The sequence below is a fragment of the Artibeus jamaicensis genome, unplaced genomic scaffold (assembly GCF_021234435.1).
Source record: "Artibeus jamaicensis isolate MK-2021 breed Jamaican fruit bat unplaced genomic scaffold, CSHL_Jam_final scaffold_916, whole genome shotgun sequence".
Classification (NCBI taxonomy): Eukaryota; Metazoa; Chordata; class Mammalia; order Chiroptera; family Phyllostomidae; genus Artibeus; species Artibeus jamaicensis.
This window is the reverse complement of record NW_026522059.1, coordinates 5,166,432-5,185,556: the sequence shown is the minus strand read 5'-3', so window position 1 is coordinate 5,185,556 and position 19,125 is coordinate 5,166,432. Positions and strand designations below refer to the sequence as shown.

Genomic DNA, 19,125 nt, shown 5'->3' with positions numbered 1-19,125 from the left:
CTAGCATCCAACTTTATCAAGTCACATCACAAAGGCCCAAGCAGAGCTTTGGTGATACTCATCATGTGCCCACGATGATATTATATGAATGAAACCATTAAAGCCGGCTCTATGGTAAGCAAGAGGCTTTCAGAATCAGGCCCCTCTGGGTGGGACTCTACAGAGAGCTTATATTCCCGCTGTGGGCCTCAGTTTCCCCTGTCTATAAAGTGAAGGGATTGAACCAGCCCTTCTCAGAGGTCCATCCCAAAACGCCAGCAAATCGGCATCCGTCCAGGGTGCCACTGCCTAATCTTTTTAAACATTTAATTATGAAAGAGTAAACTACACACAACATGAGGGCCCTGTAAGCACCCATTGCTCTGTCCACACGGTGGCCAGCATCCCCGTCACCCCACCTTTGCCCCGAGCTCACGCAGGGCAGAGTTATTCGCCGCACCAGAGAAGCCAGACTTACCATCTGGGCAGGGCAGAGTCCTCTCAGGAGGTGCGGGAGTGGATCGCACGCTGTTGCCCATCTCTCTTGCTCCCCGGGCTGCGGACGTCTCGCGGAGCCTGCGGCACAAGGGGTACACACAGACAGTCAGCCACGCACCCAGCCTGCTGGGTGGGGAATGGCTCAGTTTACGGTACATCGTGTCTCATGTTTCAGGCGGCTCGCTCTTGAAAGGTGGCTGTTTTCATGTGAAGATGAGATTCATGAGTGTTGGTTGCATTTACGCAGTGCGAGTTCTTTTATCAAGGGAATGACAGAGAAAAACCACAGAGAGGGAAGTTCTAGCAAACGCTGTTGGTGGTGAAAGTTTCCATCCCCTTGCATGCTGGGTGACAGAAAGCTGCCAGCCGTGTTTGTGTGAGAGACTCGGAAGGTCACGTGGCCTGCAGGGCCTCTCACTCCTGAGGCCGGGCCTGGGTTCCCGGGCACCCGGCTCCCAGCACTGTGCTTGGGCGCTGCTTTCCGACTCAGATGGGGAGGGCGGGCGGCTTTCTGGTTCACCGTTCTCTCTTCTGTTTGAGTTCCTCAGCGCGCTCTAACAGACAGTGCAGAAGGAGAACTCCACAATAAAACCTTGAACTTGCTGCATGCGTCACAATTTTACATCTGCTGGTACTTTTTTAAAAATTGTTTTTCAGTGCCAGTAGACATATGATATTTATATTAGTTTCAGGTGTATGGCGTAGTGATTTGACATTTATAGAACTTACGAGGTGATCACCCTGACACCATCCAAAGTTATAATATTATTGGCTGTATCTGCTATGCTCTGCTTTACATCTCAGTGACTATTTTTGTACTTCTTAATCCGTTCCCCTTTTTTATTCAGCCCACCACAGCCCCTCCTCCTAATAAGCTGGCGACCACCAGGTCATTCTCTCTACCGTGAGTTTGTTTCGGTTTGGTTTGTTTGTTTCATTTTTTAGATTTCACATATAAGTGAAATCATATGCTCGTCGTCTTCCTCTGTCTGACTTGTCTCACTGAGCTGAATACCCTCCAGGTCCATCCCCGTTGTGGCAAATGGCACAATTTCTTTCTTTTCTGTGGTTGAGTAACATTCCATTGCACTGTACGGCGAAATTTATACAGATGTCATTGTATACCTTGATTATTGTAAAGTCCCTGCATCCTAACCCCAATGCAGTGAAGGAAACGGAGTTTCCTTCAGAGAGGGTAGGGGACTTATCTAAGGTCACACAGCCTGTAACCACGGGGCTGAGATTTGAACCACAGATGCTAGATCTCTGGTTTGTTCCATAATGATTCAGGTTCTGTATGGGAACACACAAGCTAGGTGACCTTGGGCACGTTAATGACCTCTTCCTGCCTGTTGTTTGGAATAATAAGAAAATGACATTGGGTTGTAGCTGCAAAATTAACGCATAAACCACGAGAAACACCTAACATGGCCCAACAGAAAAACCCACGTGAGTTATTGCCATTTCAAGTGCCTTTTCTGGTTGTTTCTAAGGATGAGCATTCAGATTGCGGGCCTCACCCCAGGATTTTAGAAGGAGACTTAGATGACTGCAGAATAAAGCCGCCCTCCCAGCTGCCTGAAGCCCAGAGGTCACACCCGGGGCTCTGTAGCATCGTCTCCTGGTGACACAGAGGAGAGCTGCTGCCCAGGGCCCCCAGCCGGGTGTGGCCCAGCCTCTTGTTGCCTGTCTGTCTGTTTAGGGTCAAGGCCTTAGGCATCTGAAAGGGTCCAAAAGTCAGCCAGTCCCAGCCCACGTGGCCTCAAAGCCTTCCTCCGTGCACCGCGCCCTCACACCTCACACCGTGGGACACTCTGTGCTCTCTGAGGCCCTTCAAAGGCTGCACTGCTTCCTCATCCTGAAAGGAGGAAGGGGGAGGCAGGAGGCTCCGTGTGTTAGGGAACGAGGACAACCAAAACGAGGGGTTTGGGAAGTGAATATACTTCAAATATTTATATGAACCATTTGCCAGTTATAACTCAAAGTAATGTAAAGGTGCCACTCTTAATATAATTATAGAGTTTGCAAAAACTATAAGCTCAGTCTGCACCGTAGAAGGTGTGGCTGGAACGGACCTCAGGTTCACAGTTAAGAATTCCATCTTACCCTGATCGCACTGGTCACTGCGCCCACAAACAACAGGGCAGGGTGTGAGGGTGAGCCTCTCCTGACGCGAGGCCGGGCCCTTCTTTCTGCATCCTGCCTGCCCTGCCTCAAATGCAGCCGAGGGGACACTGCTGACTCCGAAAGGGCCTTCCCAGCAGGCTGGCAGGCTTTCACAGTGTCGGCCGGGCTCCAGCGACAGGGCCAAGTTTCCTTTGTCCCCAGCCCCTAGCCTGTCACACGGAGTCAAGAAAATGCTCTGAAAGTGTGCTTGGGGACCCGTGCCTGGTAGAGCGACAAGAAGCCTCTTCCCCTGCGGTGCAGCAGGCACCTCCCCCAGGGTCTGCTCTGCTGGGCGCTGAGCCCGCCTCGTGAGAGGCAGGCCCCTGTGGTCCCAGCCCACTTAGGTGTGTTGGGGCAGGAGCCTCTGACCCAGAGGAGCTGACGCAGATGTCCCATTGAGGCCTCCCTCCATCTCTGTCCCGTTTCCAGTGCCTTCCTAGAGCCCACCAGTCACCCCTGTCCCCCAGGCCCCCTTGTCTGTCATTGTCAAGGCCTTTGCCTGCTGCAGAGAGCTGCCAGGTCCTGTACGGCGAGGCCCTAGCAGGCCCATCGTGCAGAGATGACCCTGAACTGTGTGCACAGGCCTCCCCCACCCCGTTGTCTCTCGTGTCCCACACCACAGCACACTGCACTGCCCCCCGACTCTCCTAACAGTGCCATCCTCTTTCCTGTAGCCTGGCACTTGGTATCAAGGACCAACAAAGACAGAGTCTTGCTCCTTTAATCCTGTGCCCAGGGTACTCCTGCCCCACCCCTCCAGACACCCCCGGGCTCTGTCCCCCTGGCCTGTCTTCTGTTCCCTCCTGCTCTATCCTCTCCTCTGAGTCACTGCCAAGTAGTGGCCCCGGCTCCCGTGCCCATCCTACCCCTTCCTTTATGCCACAGCCCTGCACGCTCCTGGGGAAAGCCTTGGTTACCCATGCCAGTGAGTTCTGACTTCACCTCTCTGCCAACGGCTTTGGGTTCCTCAGACATCTGTGTGCTAGTTTGGGTGGGGTCCGTGGACTCTAGTACAGGGCCAAAAAGACTCAAAACTTGCAATTCTCAGATGGGAAAGCTAAGGACTGTCCAAGAAAAGAAACATACCCAGGGTCAAGAGATGAGGAGGGCGCAGTAGGTCCTACGCGTCTAGGGTCTTCTGCTCTTACAAGTTCCTTCTCCCTGTCTGTCTGGCAGTCGATGTGCAAGCCAGAGCCGGGGCCAGGCCTGGGGCCCAAGCTCACCACATCCCACACTGGTCAGAAAAACCCATCGGGCTCACCAGCCCCTTAGTGGTGCTCATCGGCTTCCTGTAGCCTCCAGGAAGGAGTTAACTTCTCTGAAAGAGACTTTTATTGGATAAGAGTGGAAAATGCCCCAGAGAATGAGAGCCAGAGTCTCACTAATGAAATGGCTGAACAATTTGATTTAATCTGTGACAGTTTTATGCAAGAGCAGGAGGTAGGAGAGGGTAGGAGACATAATTGCTTCTAGAAACAATGAGGAGAAGACAAAAGAGAAATGAGTTAATTAGCTCTGGTGTGGAAAATTCTTGATTTCTCTGTCCCTTCTCTTTGTGATGTCCAAGGAGCAAAGCAGGTCTCGGCCTCTTATTTCCCCCCGGCCTGTGGACCAACGCAGGCTCTTTGTGGGAACTTGGGCCTCAGTTCACTCCTTTTGCAAAATGAGTTGAGTGGAAAGACTCTCTCCAAAGAGAGAGCCACTTAGTTGACTCTAGCAATCAGGACTCAGTGACTTTTGGAACATTATTAAGAAGAGAAAAGGACCATCATCCCTTTTGTACAAAGCCCCATCAGACAGAAAGCGAGCCTTGCCTTTCTCTGTCAGGATCAGGGGAGGCAGTTCACGTGTGCTCTGTGACCAACCCCCGGTGGGCAGTCGGCAGCGGCCACTGCGTTTAACCCTCCTCCAGTGCCCCCCAGGGCAGAGGTTCCGCCTCAGCCTCCCGCGGTGGAGGTCAGCCAGTGAGCGCAACAGCGCGCGCTCCCAGAACTGGAAACGCAGGGGCCCACCTACCTCTCCTGACTTCAGAACCCGTGTCCTTTCTCCAGGGCCACAGAGATCACCAAGACCTCTGGTCAGCGAGAGGCGGACCACCACGAGAGGGGACGCACGGCGTGGAGGGGTCACAGCCGGCAGGGAGTTGCCGGCAGGAATGTGGGATGTGCCCGCCTGGCTAGGTTTCTGCCGGACCAGCCCAGGGCTCCTTTCAGCGTGTGCACTGCATTATCTTGTAAACACAGGGGTCAGGCTTCTCGGGACCTTGATGCTGGAATGGAAGGTCGTGTGAACCGCTTCACAGTGTGCCAAGGGGCAAAGGGGGAGGGAGCCAGAGGACATTCAGCCAAGAGCAGGCAGGTCTGGGCTCTAGTAAAACCAGGGGCAGCTGAAAAACCGTGGCGACAGTGGGAATATGAAAACCCACTCAGGGACTCAGTCCTCCCTTCAGCCTTTGAATGTCTTCCGCAAAGTGGGGTGGCTCCCAGCCCACTCACAGGATCTGCTTCGAATGCATGTGTGGGAGGCCACAGGTGGGCTCCCCTGTTCACTGGAGCCCACCCCCAGCAGCCTTCCCAGAACCCCGGTCCCACCTCCTTCCCAGAGACCTGCTCTCACCCTGCACCGGGCGTGGGGCTAAGCCCTGTGCAGCTGCCGTGCTCTGGGTCACTCACAGCTCGACCGTACAGGTGAGGGAGAGGAAGTGACTTGTCCAAGGAAGGTCCTCGTCCAGGACCAAGAAGAGGGGGGCTAGGGTTCGTGCCAGGTCTGGCTGACTCCGAAACCAGTGGTCTATGAGTGCAACAGAAAAGTGATTTTCAAAAGTCATCAAAGCACCCATCGGGACAGTGAACCTCTGGGTACCTCTTTAGTACAAGGGACACAGAGGTCCCAAGGGGTCTTGTGGATGTCAGGCGGCAAAGTTTGGAAGCCCAGGCCTGGGCATCTGGCTGTGGGGAGTGGCAGGGACGGGAGGGAGAGGCCGACCGTGGCCTGCTCAGATCTCAGCTGTCAGGGCCAGTGTCCGGTGTCCTGGTGTGGTCAGGGGGCAAATGTCATAGCACCATCTGAAAGGACTGTCATGCTCCAGGGGAAAAGAAAAGAAAAACTAGTTATGCTTGCACTCTTCCTATTTTATAAAACTTTAATGTACACATGTAGAAAAATATTAAAGGGAATTATTTCCAAGATGTCTCCAAGGTGAATTCAACAATTTCCTTTTTACACCTCTCTGAAACCTCCAGGTTTTCTTCTGCATGCATGAGCAGGACCTGGGAAGAATGAGGGAGGCTTGAAAGTTGTTTATAAAAGCAGGCCAGACTGAGTTCAGACTCCAGCGACTGCCCGCCCTGGCTGGCGGTGTGTCCTGCGGGAAGGTACTGCATTTCTCTGAGCCTCGGTTTTTCAAAGCCATAAACTTGAGGTCTAAGTGCATTCACTTTGAGATTGTTCCGAGGATTACATTACAGACTATGTCCAAAGCAAAGATAAGTTTGTTGAGAAAGGGTAGCTAAAGATTTACCAAAGTCGACTCCTCCAGGGGGTCGGGGGTCTGCCAGCTCACTGCGCAGACTGAGCAGGTCCCTGCCGACCCTCAAGGCCCTAACATGCAATGGGGAAAGGCTGGGCGGGACAGTGATTCGCAGCCCTTGGCCTCAACTATCCCTGCTCTGCAACTGGGAGGGTACCCACTACCCTCCCTCTTGACTTGGGACTTGCCCTGTGTCATGGCACTCTGCAACAGGGACAGTAAGAGCTGGGACGGGGCTTGACATCGGTTGGTTTCCCTGCCAAGGATCTTGCAGGATTTCCGGGGGTCCCCCACCACATCCTGAGCTCGCTCGACAGGTGCACCTGCCGTGTGACCCACATTGTTCCCTGCTCTCCTTTTGGGGCAGGTGCAGCTGCAGGCCTGCCAACCAGCACCGCCGTGTCCTCTTTTCCCCATGTGACGAGGGAGGCTGCGGTTCAGCTGGGGCCCTGGGGCACCGGGCAGGGCAGGACTAATGGAGAGTGCGGAGCCAGCTCAGAAAGACACACCACCACCCCTGTCGCCTCCTCCTGCCTGATGCAAAGCCGGAGGCCCCGAGAGCCACGTGGAGGAGACCCTGGGATTTGCTCAGCCAGGGCAGTCCAGACCTGCTGGCTTGAAATCTGGCCTAAGAAAGTCACTCCAGAAGCTCCAAACATGAAATAGATGAAGGCAAGCTGCTGTTTGGGGCCAGCGGGGGCGGCACTCTGGCCCCTCGCTGCCTCCTGATACCATACCCCAATCCTAGAATTTCCTAGAGCACTGATGGAAAAAGAGCAATTCAGTGTCCTCACGTCATTACACAGAAAAAGCTCAGAGAGGGTAAGCGGCCTGCTCAGGTGCACTCTTTTGGCGGGTTCGGATGAGGCTCTGATGTGTATGCGGCACTCTGTCCGCCGCGGGAAAGCCATTGTCCATTTGTCGGCTGGGCTCTCAGGTCTGACGCCTGCGTCCGTGCTCTGAGCCCTCCCATCTTGGGGTGCCCAGGAGACTAGCCAGGAGGCTATGGAAGCATCTTATAAAGTATAAACCGTTTTGTGGTCATTTTAGGACATGAAGGGAAGAAGCCAGCTTTGGGGCAAACTGGTGCTAGGGAAAATTCCAGTTTTACCTCTTATTAAGTCGCTAAACTTCTTACTGTTGTTTTTGTTTTAGAGATGGGCATTAGCGACCTCTGCCTTGCTGGGTTTTCCCGAGTCAGGATCAGAAGTCAGGGGTTACAGGGTGAGCATGTGACAGGGGTCTCTGAGGCTCGTCCCTGCACAGGCAGGTCATGTGATGAGGGACGTGCCTTCTCTGCCCAGGCCTGGCGGGAGTCTGGGAAGTGGTGTCTGGCTTTATCACTCATTGAAATCAAAAGTAACAATCCCCCCAGTTCTTTCTTTTCTAGATCAGCCTTTCCTACACAGGGCCCCCCCCTAAGATACAGGGTTGGTGGGATACAATGCCACCTTGTCTGTGACTCTGTTGGGCCCGGAACACATTTTCTGCCAAAAACCAGGCTGCCAATGGGCTTAGAACCCCTGGCCAGGCCCTGGACGCCCACAGTGCCTGCGAGTCAGCTGACACCATCAACGTTGACACCGGGAAAGCAGCCGTAAAGACAACTAACTCAATATCAGGTGATGCAGATGCACCGTTTCACAGAGTGGGGAAACAGTGAGGGCAGAGTGGGCTCTTTCCTTTCATTTCAAGCGTGGACCCTAGAAGATGCAGGCTTCATTCAAGGGGGCGGGTGGATGGAGAGTCGAAGGCGGCGCTGACGGTGGTCTGACGTCAGGGCCCAGGGGCTGTCACGTCAGCGATCGCTTTGCTAGGTCACGTTACCCGGCAAGACCCAGCTTTGTGTCCACACACACGAGTCACCAGTGTGGCTCCTACACACATCGAGTGAGAGAGAACTCTACAGTACACTTTGCCTCCGAACAGCCTCTGCGGACCCTGAGCCTCCTGCTCAGGGTCCTCGCCCCTCAGTCAATCCCTCTGCAGCTCCCCTTTCTCTTCCCTCCTCAGAACACATTCATGGCCCTCAAAGAGGACAGTAATTTCAGCAAGTGTCTGTGTCATTGTTTGATGAGTGACAGAGAGCTGTGGGGACAGAGACCTCAGCTCGCATGTGGTTCTGCTCCGGCTGGAACATGGCGGTCGTTCCTTAAGGCAACGAACCGCAGCGGATGAACGCGGAAGAGTCAGGGTGCCAGGGAGAGAGACCTGCCGCTCTCATTGTGCCTCGTGAATAGCAGGAAGCCGGGGTCAGAGCATTTACATAACTTGTCTGAGGTCACCCAGCTGGTAAGAGGAGGAGCCAGGGTTGGAGCCCGGCAGGCCCTCAACTGCTGCCCTGCCAGGCACAGGGATTGGGTGGGGGATTGCAGAAAGCATCTCTGTCCTTTATTATGACAAGCTGGCGTTGGGCTTCTCTGTGTGCTAGACGGTCAGGCACACAGTAGGTGTTTTGTGGATGGGCCCGTCTGTGTATTGGCTCAGCAGTAAATCAAGAATTGGGTCCTGATACTTTGGGTGCTTGGAATTTGTATTCAGAGGATGTAAGTTTTAAGCCAATGGTCCCTATGAGTTGGGGGGTATGTGGGGGGAACTGGCACATCTGTGATTCAGTAAGGAGTGTGGCTACCTCCCAGGGTTAGTGTGGCAATTCAAATCTAACAGATTTTACTGACCACACTGGTTCCCCTCTGACCTCTGTTTTGGGGTCGGCTTGCTCCCTACGTGGTACACACCTCCACTCGTCATTATGTATCTGTTTCTGTGTTTCCAGCCCCCAGGTTGGAAACTCCTGAGAACCCAGTCCATGCTGTTACAGTCCTCAGTGAAAAACCAGGATTGAGCAGGTGCCTGGCACATAGCATGTGCTTACTTAACGCAGTTTGGTGGCGGGAGGTATTATCTGTACGGAGCCTGGACCGGACTGTGCTCAGGGGCAGCCTGTCCCTCTCAAGGTGGTCATTCCCCCCACCCCCTGCCCAGGACAATGGAGAGGACAGTCCCCACTTTCTTCTGAAGGCCTGGTAGTTTCCCAGCTTCTCCTGCACCCCTCTGAGACCTGAGTCCTCCTCTGGCCATAGCCTCAGCTGCCTGGAAGGTGCTGAGGAGGGAACTGTGACTTCGCCAAGCTGTTTGACAACAGAAGTGAGTCGCCGAGCCCTTGAGGCCCCAGTTTCTGTATGTAGCTTAGTTACCGTAATGAAGTGAGCCCCCTCCCCTGGTGGTTCTCTGGTGGGAGGAAGTGGTTTACACCCAGAGTGCTATTTCCTTGGGAGAGAGTCAGCCACATGGCGTGGCCTCTGCATACTTATTAGTGGAAGGGATGGACGATGAGGGGATGGGTAGCTGAATAAAAGTCCTACCGGTGCCCTCAGGTTGCTGACAAGAGCCAAATGGTCTGGCCTGATGTGCTGGGGGTCCTTAATGAGGTTTTTAAGCTCCAGCCTCTCTCAGAGCTGGGGGACATAAATTCTTGCTGGATGTCAGGTGAAAAATTAAAATTGAGCAGCATTTATGAGTGCAGGAAGCTGGCTGGGGTTTACCAGAATGAATAATTTCTAAGTCTTTAAGAAGTACACTCCCCTTGAACTACATTGCCAGCTCTCAAAATTCAGAGTGGGGAAATTTTTTCTGTATTAGGAAAATGATTTCAGTTTGCTGCAATGCAGACCTTCCCAGGTCTGCATCACTTACTTTATCAGATGGGGGCGCACGCAGAAGTAAGCACTTGGGAAAATCGAGGAGTGGGGCTGTGTCGTTTGACATGTTGCAGTGAATACAGCCTAGAAGTACCCAAGTAAGTGGAGGTACTTCCATCGTCTGGGCTACGGCTGATATTAATAGCCACGATTCAGTATTTAGCACTTCCTACATGTTGAATATAATTTAATCTTGTTACAGACACATGAGGAAGCTGGCCTTCTTTTTAAGAAAAGGAAACTATGCTCAGAGAGGCAAAGTGACTTGCCCACAGTTGCACAGCGCGTTGGCGGCTGGCCCAGAATGTTGACTGGGGGGCGGCCGACTGAGTCAGAGAGTTTCCATGCAGCCGTCTTACTGCTCTGCTTCTACATCTGTTTAAGGTGCTGGAATGTAAATAGATTTCAATCTGTCTGCCCCATGGGTTTTTAATGTTACCAGTGGTATGCTGGTCAGAACATATTAAGTGCTCTTGAACCGCATTGTCCTATCAATTGCAAAAGATTTCGCAAGAGCTTTGATTTGGTCTTACCTCCCCAGTTTTGGAAGGACCACAGCCCAGTTTAGAGACTTGCTGCTCAGCATCTCAGAGCAAACCACAGAATGACAACTTGCAGAATATGGGGTGTGTTTCTCCTAACACGGAGAGCTCTGCCTTAAAGGCACCCTCCGGCCCTTCACATTCTTACTCTCGCCGAGACTCTGTCCACCCCCACCTCCGCCCTCAACGCCTCTCCCTGCTGTGTGACTCGGACGAGCCACTTAACCTCTCTGAGTTTCATTTTCTAATTTGTCAAAAGCAATAATAATCGCAGTCTTACCGAACTGTTCTGAGGGCTGTAAGAAAATAGCTTTTCATACAACTCACCTCCCCCAGCCACTTGGCATGGGAGACACCGTCCCTTCCCTTTTGCATACGTGACCCCCAATCGGGACATTCTGAGCCCAAAGCCATTGTCATTTCCCTGACACACCAGGACTCCTGGACATCTAGGAAGTTTGAAGAATGTGGAGTGTGCCGTATCCCCAAGAGAAACCTACTTTGCTACGTCCTTCCTGACCCTACCCTTGCCCTGTGCACACTTGCACCACGCCCTTTGATGTTTATTGCTCATTATACCAATTACTGTTGGCGTTTTCCCGAAGAAGGCTCGCACAGCTGGACTCCCAGAAGCACTGCGATGAGCATTGGCCTCTCTGGGCTTTCTGCACCTTTAGACACCGGGACTCCTTACTGATAGAATTTATTGAGCACCTTCTTTGTGTCAGAAACTGGTGGGCACTTTGCATATCTTAGCACGTACAGTCTACTCAATACCTGTGTGAATGGAATCCCATTACCCTCACTTCACCGAGGAGAAAATAAAGGCCTGGAGGGGTTAGGCTGGCTTGCCCAAGGCCACATTGCCAGGAGTCTGACAGCAAGCAGCAGTTGTCCTTAGTAAGAAGCCCGCTGTGTGCCAGGCTGTTCTGCAGCCTCAAAGTCTCCCTGGGCAGGACCATGCAGGCCCCAGCTCCCTAGCCCTCTGGGCCCTATGATTATGCATTAAATACCCACCTAGCAGCTGGGATGTGCTGCACCCTCAGTGGGGCACTGGCCCTCCCCACAGACAGTGCCCTGCCTGTTCTCATCGAGCACTTCTCTGTCTCCCAAAAGTCACCCCCCACTGCCAGCTGTGTATCTAAGGGCTCCTGATGTCGCTCCCTTCCCGGCCCCTGCCACATCCCCCAAGATACCTTCACAGGCCGGACATGGGCTCCCCTGGGAGCAGCTGGCGCGGAGGTGCCAGGATCGCGTCAGCGCCTCTGTATCAGCTGCAGCTGGTCCGGCCGAGTGAGCGGGCGGCTGGGCCTCCCACGGGTGTAGACAAGCCCATGCTATCGAGAAGAGCAGCAGTTGCTACATACGCTGCACGCTTCCTCTGTGAGAAACGAGGAAGGCGCGGGCCTCGCAGAGGGGCTGGTTCCTGTTTTCAGTAACCACTCTGAGCAGCCTTCTCTCTGCAGGGACAGGGAAGAGAGCGGCGTTAGGGAGTTTTCTGCAAGGCACTGGGAGCATAGGCAGCTGGATTCTTCTGAAAGGGCAGGCCACGTTCCGGCTTTCAGAGCCTGGGACACTTTTGTCTCATGTTAAAAGGCAGAAGAGGCTGAAGGGCTGCGCTCACGGCCCCTGGAACTCGCTGGGTCCGAGGAGCAGCAGCTTCTCTTTCCTGGGTTTCCCAATCGTTTCTGCTTCCTTATGTCGCTGCCAAGTCAGCCCCGGAGCAGAGCTTCTGGCCCACTCTGCTGTGGACCAGGTTTTAATGGGCAGAGGCTTAAAATAGTAGCATCAAAGCCCCTCTGCAGAAAGGAGCTGCCCACCGGCCTCCCAGGATGAGGCACACTGCCCCTGGCTGGGCTCCACCAGGAGGAACTAGGAAGGGGATGAAAAACAGGTTGCAGATGAAAGTTGACTAAGAAAACACGGCAACTGAATACAGTGTGTGCTCAGGGGAGACGGACTGGGAAGAATATTATTGGTATGGTGGGGCGGCATTCGGACGTATAACCTCACGTTAGGTAATAGCGTGGCAGTATCAATTTCCTTGGGTATGTATGATAATGACGTCATTGTGTGGGAGAACGTGCTGGGTTTAGGAGAGGCATGTGGATGTCTTTGGAGGTCAGGCATCAGAATGTCTAAACAGTGCACTAAAAGAAACAGAAATATGAACTATAAATCTTAAAAAAGAGAGAGAGAACATGAGAGAGGCGGAAAGCAAACAGGGCAAAATAACAGAGGAAATAACATGGGAGGAATCTAGGTGAAGGGCGTATGTGCATTGTAGCGTTTCAACTTTCTGATGGGGTTGAATCCTCTACAAATAATAACATACAGCTCCCTGTTCATCACATGCCAGTCTCACGCAGCAAACCCTGGCGCCTGGGCTGCACGGGGTTGTCAGTGGCAGAGGCAGCAGCTGCCGAATGTTCACTCTGGGCCTGGGAGTCGTCTGCTTGAGCCAGGAATGCTGGGGCTGCTTCCGAGAGCCCCGGACAATGCCCCACCTCACGGAGACGACAGAGCAGGGTGTCCAGTGATCCGCCAGAGCCGCACAGCTGGTTCTGGAGCAGAACCTGGGCCTGTGTCTCTCTGGCTGCTGCTGGGAAGCCCAACCCAGCAGGGCCGACAGGGCCGTGGGGGGACAGTCATTTAGAAACCTCACTCGGTGTAGTTATCTAAGATGAATTGAAAACATCGGGGCCGCTTCTAAATTTAGAAGGAACTCTATACTAGATAGATGCTTCCTTAGACGGCCTGTGAAAACACCCGCAGGGCGCGCAGCACACTGGGAACGGACAGAGGAAATGTTGCAAAAGACCCAGTGGGTGATTTGCTTGCAAATGGAGTTTTTCCCCAAAATTCACACAGAGGCATAAAGGAGGTTTGGGCAGATAGTCAGAAGGCGTGAACTTTGGGGCAACTTCTCAAACAAAAAAACATCTACTGAGCGTTATTCCCTTATTTCATCATTTATTCCATGAAATGTCATGGGGCCAGTCCCAGGCCCCAGAATCCAGCTGCGGGCAAAAATCCCGTACCGGTGGAGCCTGCTTTCTCTGGTGGAGCCATGAGATAAAGATGGACCCACGGCAGCTACCAGTCATGGTGACAGCTGGAAGGAAGGGAAATGGTCACTGTGACAGAGGCCCCTTGGCGCTCCTTCCCACCAGCGATCAGTGGCGGGGGAGGGGCTGTCCATGGGGTGGGGGTGTGTGCCTCAGCTGAGACCTGTAGGAGCTCCTCGGGAGGGGCCCGGGTGTGAGAGGCTGGTGCAGAAATAACTGCAGGATTAACACAGGCTTTGGGGGGTGAGGGGCAGACGTGGGCCCTAAGAAAGCGCCAAGTCTGAGAGCAGATAGGCAGGGACCGTAGTGGGATCGTCATCCAAGGACACGTTTCAGCGGGAGAAGCTGCTGCAGAGGAGAAGCTCCGAGGGCAAGGGTTGCAGTACCCACTCTGCCCCTCTGTACTGGGGAACTGGGTGGCCTGGGGTGCTGCTGCTAACGTCCCCTGGCCTGGGTGTTCCATCATGTCCTTCTCCAGTCTTGGGGTAACTGACAGGAATCAGAGTAAGTTCTAGACAATGTCCTAAAACTGCCCATGCAGGAGGATGGTGTGGAGGTTGGAGCCCATGTTTGGCAAGGGATGTCCCCCCGCAGTGGGAGGCTCAAGCGGGAGTATGGCGTCAGCCCTGGCCCAGAGATGAGCCAGGAGGCTACGCTTCTGAGCTCCCAAAGACACATGGGTCCATCGGTATAGAAAGCACCTGATTTCCAGAGGCTGTCAGTTCGTGAGCTACCAAGGCAGGGGTAATGGCTGTGGGCAGACCAGCAAGACTCCCCTGAACATTGAAGATTAATCAATTTAGTCTGAGGCTTGAGTCCTCAAATCACAGAAATGAAGTATTCCACTGTGTGAACAACTAGCTTTGCACACTCAGGTAGTCAGGAGCCAGATGTCACATTCCCCAGCTGGGTTATGGCAGGTGTCCTCACCCCAGCAAGCGAAGCCTGTTCCTCCAGCTGCCAGTCTCAGGGCGATTTGGCGTCATGTGGCAGGGATGCAGTGAGTAAGCCCTGCAATTTGGTCCAGTATGAACAGATCCCCAATTCTACTCAAAGTACTTTTTCTTCTTTCTATATAAACCTGGGAAAGGTTAGGAGATAAAAAGGACAACCTCAAGAATGAGTAAACTCCTTCTCAAAGGAGAGACTCAGGGGTAAGTTAGTTCACTCAGGAGGGAAGTACAACACGCGTGTACTGGATGCAAGCCGTTCTTGGTGCCGTAGAACAGCTGATGGGATTCTTGTGTCCAGCGAGGGCTTAAAGCATACCACCGTCAGGTTCCCATGCAAGCTAGAAGTTTTCTGAGAGCCAAGTCTGTGCCCTTTCTCTGGCTGGATCAGTACCGACCCATTCATTCATTCATTCATTCATTCATTCATTCAGCCAGTGTTTGTGGAGCACCTGCTGTGTGTGGGCACTGCTGTAGGGTCAGGGTTAGAGAAACAAGCAGGCAGTGGTACAGAAGGCTGCTGAAGGGACGGGGACAGTAAGGAGAACCGTCACCTGGGAAGAGAGTTTTGTGTGGAGCCCAAAGTGACACCAGTGAGAAGATGAAGAGGAAGAAGGACCAGGTAAAGCAAATGTTAAATGCCGGGGTTCAGGGCTGCCAACGCTCGGAGCATTGACGGGAAGAAAAAAGGGAGAGGGAGCTCATGCTTGGAGAGCCAGGAAGGAAACTTGGCTGTTGCTTACGGTACCTATTGACTGTCCCTAATTACTCTGTGTGTCTGGACTTCGCCTGAAGACACCGAGGCTCCTGGGGTTTCACTTACTTGCTCTAGGTCACCCAGCTGATCAGCGACACCGCCCAGGTCCCCCCAGGGGTGAGCCCACTGTCACTGTTGTGCTGGCCTGCTATGGGGCCCTCCCATGGCGTCCCTCCTCTGTCCCAGCCCTGTTCCCCTAAACAAGACAGGTCCTGCCCCCATCTTCCTGCAGCACCAGCCATGTACTTTGTTTGCCCCATGACCGACTCCATCCCTTTGCCTGGCAAAGGGCATTCGATGCTCATCGCAGCTTGTTCTGCACCAGTGTCCTGCGACAGTGCCCCCACACCAGGCCTCCAGGTCCCCCACAGGGACTATTTGTGTCCCTCAGCACCCAGACAGCCTCCAGTCTCTTCACCATTTACTTTGCCACTGCCCACCCCCTACCTGTGTGGAATGCCTGCTTCCTGCAAGTCCCAATCCTGAGCTCACCTTGTCCACATGTACCCCCAGAGCTCCCCCAACCCGAGGTGGCTGCTCCCCCCTTAGAATACCCCTGGTAGTTTTATCTGCCCCACAGGGACAGGGCACATGCATATTGGAGTTGAGAACAGGAGGGGGCAGTTTTGGGGAGCAGTGTGACCTTGCAAAGTTTTCTGAATCTCTTCGGAGCCTAAGAGCTGTTACTATTCCTATTTCCTTTCCGGGTCTTCAGGGTCTGTGGAAGATGCGTGTAGATGAGCTAGGGCAGGGCACATGGTGGGGGCCCACTGGATATGGACGCTTCCCTTTCAGTGTGGACCATAAGCTTCGGAAGGCAGGGACGTGCCTGACACATGACCATTGAGCCTAGCACTGAGCCTTGCCCCAAAGAGACGATCCGTAATCACCCATTAAATGAATGAATGAATGAACGAACGAGTGGATGAATGCAGTTGGGCTGCCTTCTAAACAAGGGCTTGTGCTTTGTGACTATTGACTTTCCCCCTCTGGGGAAGATGATAAGCCAACTATGAAAATCAACTGGGAGAGGTCAGACACTGTTGCTCCTCCAGAGATGGGAGGTCGTATTTCTGGAACCATCTCCGAAGCCGGATGAGTGAGTGGTCCATCTGGACGAGCTGAAGTCTCCCAGCTGGAGCGGAACTTCAGTGTTTATGTCATCAGAACCTTTCTGTGTACCTTTGGCGGGGCCTCTTGGCACTGAGTGTTCTCCGGAAAAAGAAAAGTAGAAGCTCCACTTCCACTGCCCGCCGTGCTGAGAGGAGTTGCACAAGCTGATTCACTGGAACAGTCTTTTCGGTCTTGCCCAACCCAGCCCTGCTGCGTCCACCTGGGGAGGCCGCGCTGCTCCTCGGCCGCGGGAAGGTTGAAAAGCAGGTCAGAGGCCCCCAACTGTGGGGAGGCCGCCGAGCAGGGTCCTGTTCCGGTCTCTGCAACTTTGCAGTTTTGCTTTTCTTACTAACTTCCCTAGGTACACTAATATACACACTCTTTTATTTATAGTGTCTGACTCAGGCATTGCCTCATTTAAATGAATATTAGAGTAAACGAGCGTTAGCCTCAGGCCAGCTGTGAGGCTGAGCTCTAGGACGACGAGGGTGAGTGGGACGGGTGCCCAGCCACCTAGGACCCTCATGAGCAGGGGCCAGGGGTGAACCATAATGGCAGGCAGCATGGCGGGGGCTCCAGAGAGGAGGGAACACAAAGGAAATTCTCTCCATGTTGCAGTGTCCCCGAGGCTTGACGGAGGGATGATGTTCAGCTTAACCTTGAACATGAGCAGAGCCCACAAAGGCTAGGCCTTTGGCAGTGCTAGCCAGGAGGTTCGGTTTGTGCTTTCTCGTTTTTTTGTTTCATTTTGGGAGGATGTCAGTTGCGTCTTCTCTGGAGTTGGAGGGGACTTCAGTATCCGCTGGTCATCAGTCATTCTGCCTCCTAGGATCTCCTGGCCCATCTCAGATGCACCTGGGACAGGCTGATGAACTTGCCCTTCTCAAATCAGTTCAGTCTCAGTCCCGATCTGCCCCAGCCTTCCAGCCTCAGCCCCCGTATCGTCCTGGGCATTTGTCTGGATTCCTCAGTGGGTCCTTGCTGCCCTGGCCCATCTTCCCAGTGACCTTCCACTTTCTCCTACTACCTGGACAGTCGCTGCTGGCTTTGCCTCTGGGTTCCCTTTGGCTGTTCCAGTGACCTGGAATGGTTAGGGTCGTCCCCTCATTTTAGGATTTGCCAGCACCAGGAGTGCATTTCCTGACAGGGTTTCCAGGGCTTTGATCCTTTTACTCCTCTGAGTCAGAGGCTGGTCACAGAGCTCTTGCTCTCTTAACCCCTGCAAGAGGTGGGGTCTAGCCACATGCCCCCTTGCCCTGTCCTCTGCCCAAAGGTGAGATTCTTCAACTGCCCGGATGGCCCAGCCACAGGTAGGGAGGAGGGGAGATGGCCAAGGTGGTGCCAGAATGACCTGGGGCTGGCCCAGTGGCACAAAGTGTGTCGATCACTTTTATTCCCCCAGCAGAGCAGATACTGGGGGTCTGTGGTGACGTCCTGGCTTGGCTCTCTTTTCTTCAGCCCACCAGGAAGATGGTCTCTTCAGTGTCTGGCGGAGTCACCTCCAAGCTGGTTGATCAGGTACCCGGCAGTAAAAGAGTTCTGCATATGCGGATGGTCATTAATCATATGCACAGGTTACTAATGTATACATTCTAAATATAAAAATATTTGAAAGTGTAAGGGTGCTCAACATTTATAAGTAATACCGAGACTTTTCTTCCCACGCTCCAGTGAGTGGTTTGGAGAACCAAGATGGGAATGGGAACATTAAGGAGGAGACAGGCAGCATTTCCAAACAAAGAGGGATCCTAAGAGGGAATTTTGAAATGTCGCATCCTATCTTCTCTTGATGCAAACACGTGATCTGTCTTCCAGGGAGGGCCCAGAGACCCTCGTGAACTCTGCTTAGGAACAGAGACCAAAGTCAGTCTTCCCGTGACAGTGTGACTTCCACAAATTGGAAGTCCCCTGAAGGTAGGGGCCACCTGTTTCGTCACTGATTGCCCCCCAGCACTGGCACCTTCCACGGCCAGAGCAACCGGCAAATATTTACTAGGAAGAAGGGAGCTTTCACAGGAGAGAGAGGGGAGCAGGTTAAAAAAAAGGAGGGAAAGAAACTGCCTTTTCCGTAGATTACAGGCTCCTCAAGGACGTCAGCGCCTTCCGGCAGCATCTGCAGGTGAGAGGAGCCCCAGGCCCACAGGCGTGGGGGGTCGTCCTGGTCACAGACCAGCTCCCAGCAGCACAAACTGTGTCCCCAAAGAGTGGCCCAGCTGCCCGGCTGGGGAGAGATAAGGCCTCTTCCATTAGCCGCCCACGTGACTAAAGCCAGGCCTCTTAACTGCTCTGCCCTGGTATTTTCATCTCATAAAAAATAGTAATGATAAAACTTACCGAACCACCACTGATGTGCTGTCGCAGCACAAAAGGAGGTTACGATCTGTAACGGAACGAGCCGGCCTTGGCAGAACTCCCCTCGAGCTCTTCATTCTGTGATGCCTTAGTACCCTGGGAAATATGCTTTCTCACAAATGACAAGAATCTGTCGTTACGTGAAAAAGACCAAGTTCAAACTGGCCTTGATGAGATTTCAAATGGTGCCACCTGGGGACAAACGTCTGGAGGAGTGTGAAATTGTCAGCCAGAGCTTCTTTCTCTACCCAGGAGCAGGGCAGCCTGGGGGAGGGCAGACCAGCCCAGCTGCTTGGAAATCCTTGGTCAGAACAAAGTCTCACCCCCCAAACTGATCTTTAGAAGAAGAATGCTTCGCTATTGTTTATTTCAGTTTGGGTGGCAATAACATCATAAATAATGATCCCCGATGTCTGTATAGTGCCTTGCAGGTTATATTTTTCAAGTCTGTTCTCTCATTTACTTTTGCA

General features: G+C 53.2%; 2 protein-coding genes across 4 annotated transcripts in view; one reads left to right on the top strand and one right to left on the bottom strand.

Moving 5' to 3' along the window:
* The window catches only part of SLA (Src like adaptor), a 32,428-nt gene extending 20,398 nt beyond the window's left edge, over positions 1-12,030 (bottom strand). Inside the window, exons 1-2 of one of the 3 annotated variants that reach the window (XM_037166663.2) lie at positions 11,612-12,030; positions 458-555 (exon numbers count right to left, since the gene is read on the bottom strand). In XM_037166663.2, the coding sequence (XP_037022558.1) occupies positions 458-518 (61 nt within the window). In that variant the 5' untranslated portion in view covers positions 519-555; positions 11,612-12,030. Of the gene's footprint in view, positions 1-457; positions 805-4,659; positions 4,765-11,611 lie in introns of those variants that run through there. The other 2 variants (XM_053661049.1, XM_037166662.2) reach the window with 2 other exon arrangements.
* Positions 1-19,125, top strand: part of TG (thyroglobulin) — a 200,039-nt gene that overhangs the window by 138,064 nt on the left and 42,850 nt on the right. The window lies entirely within an intron of this gene.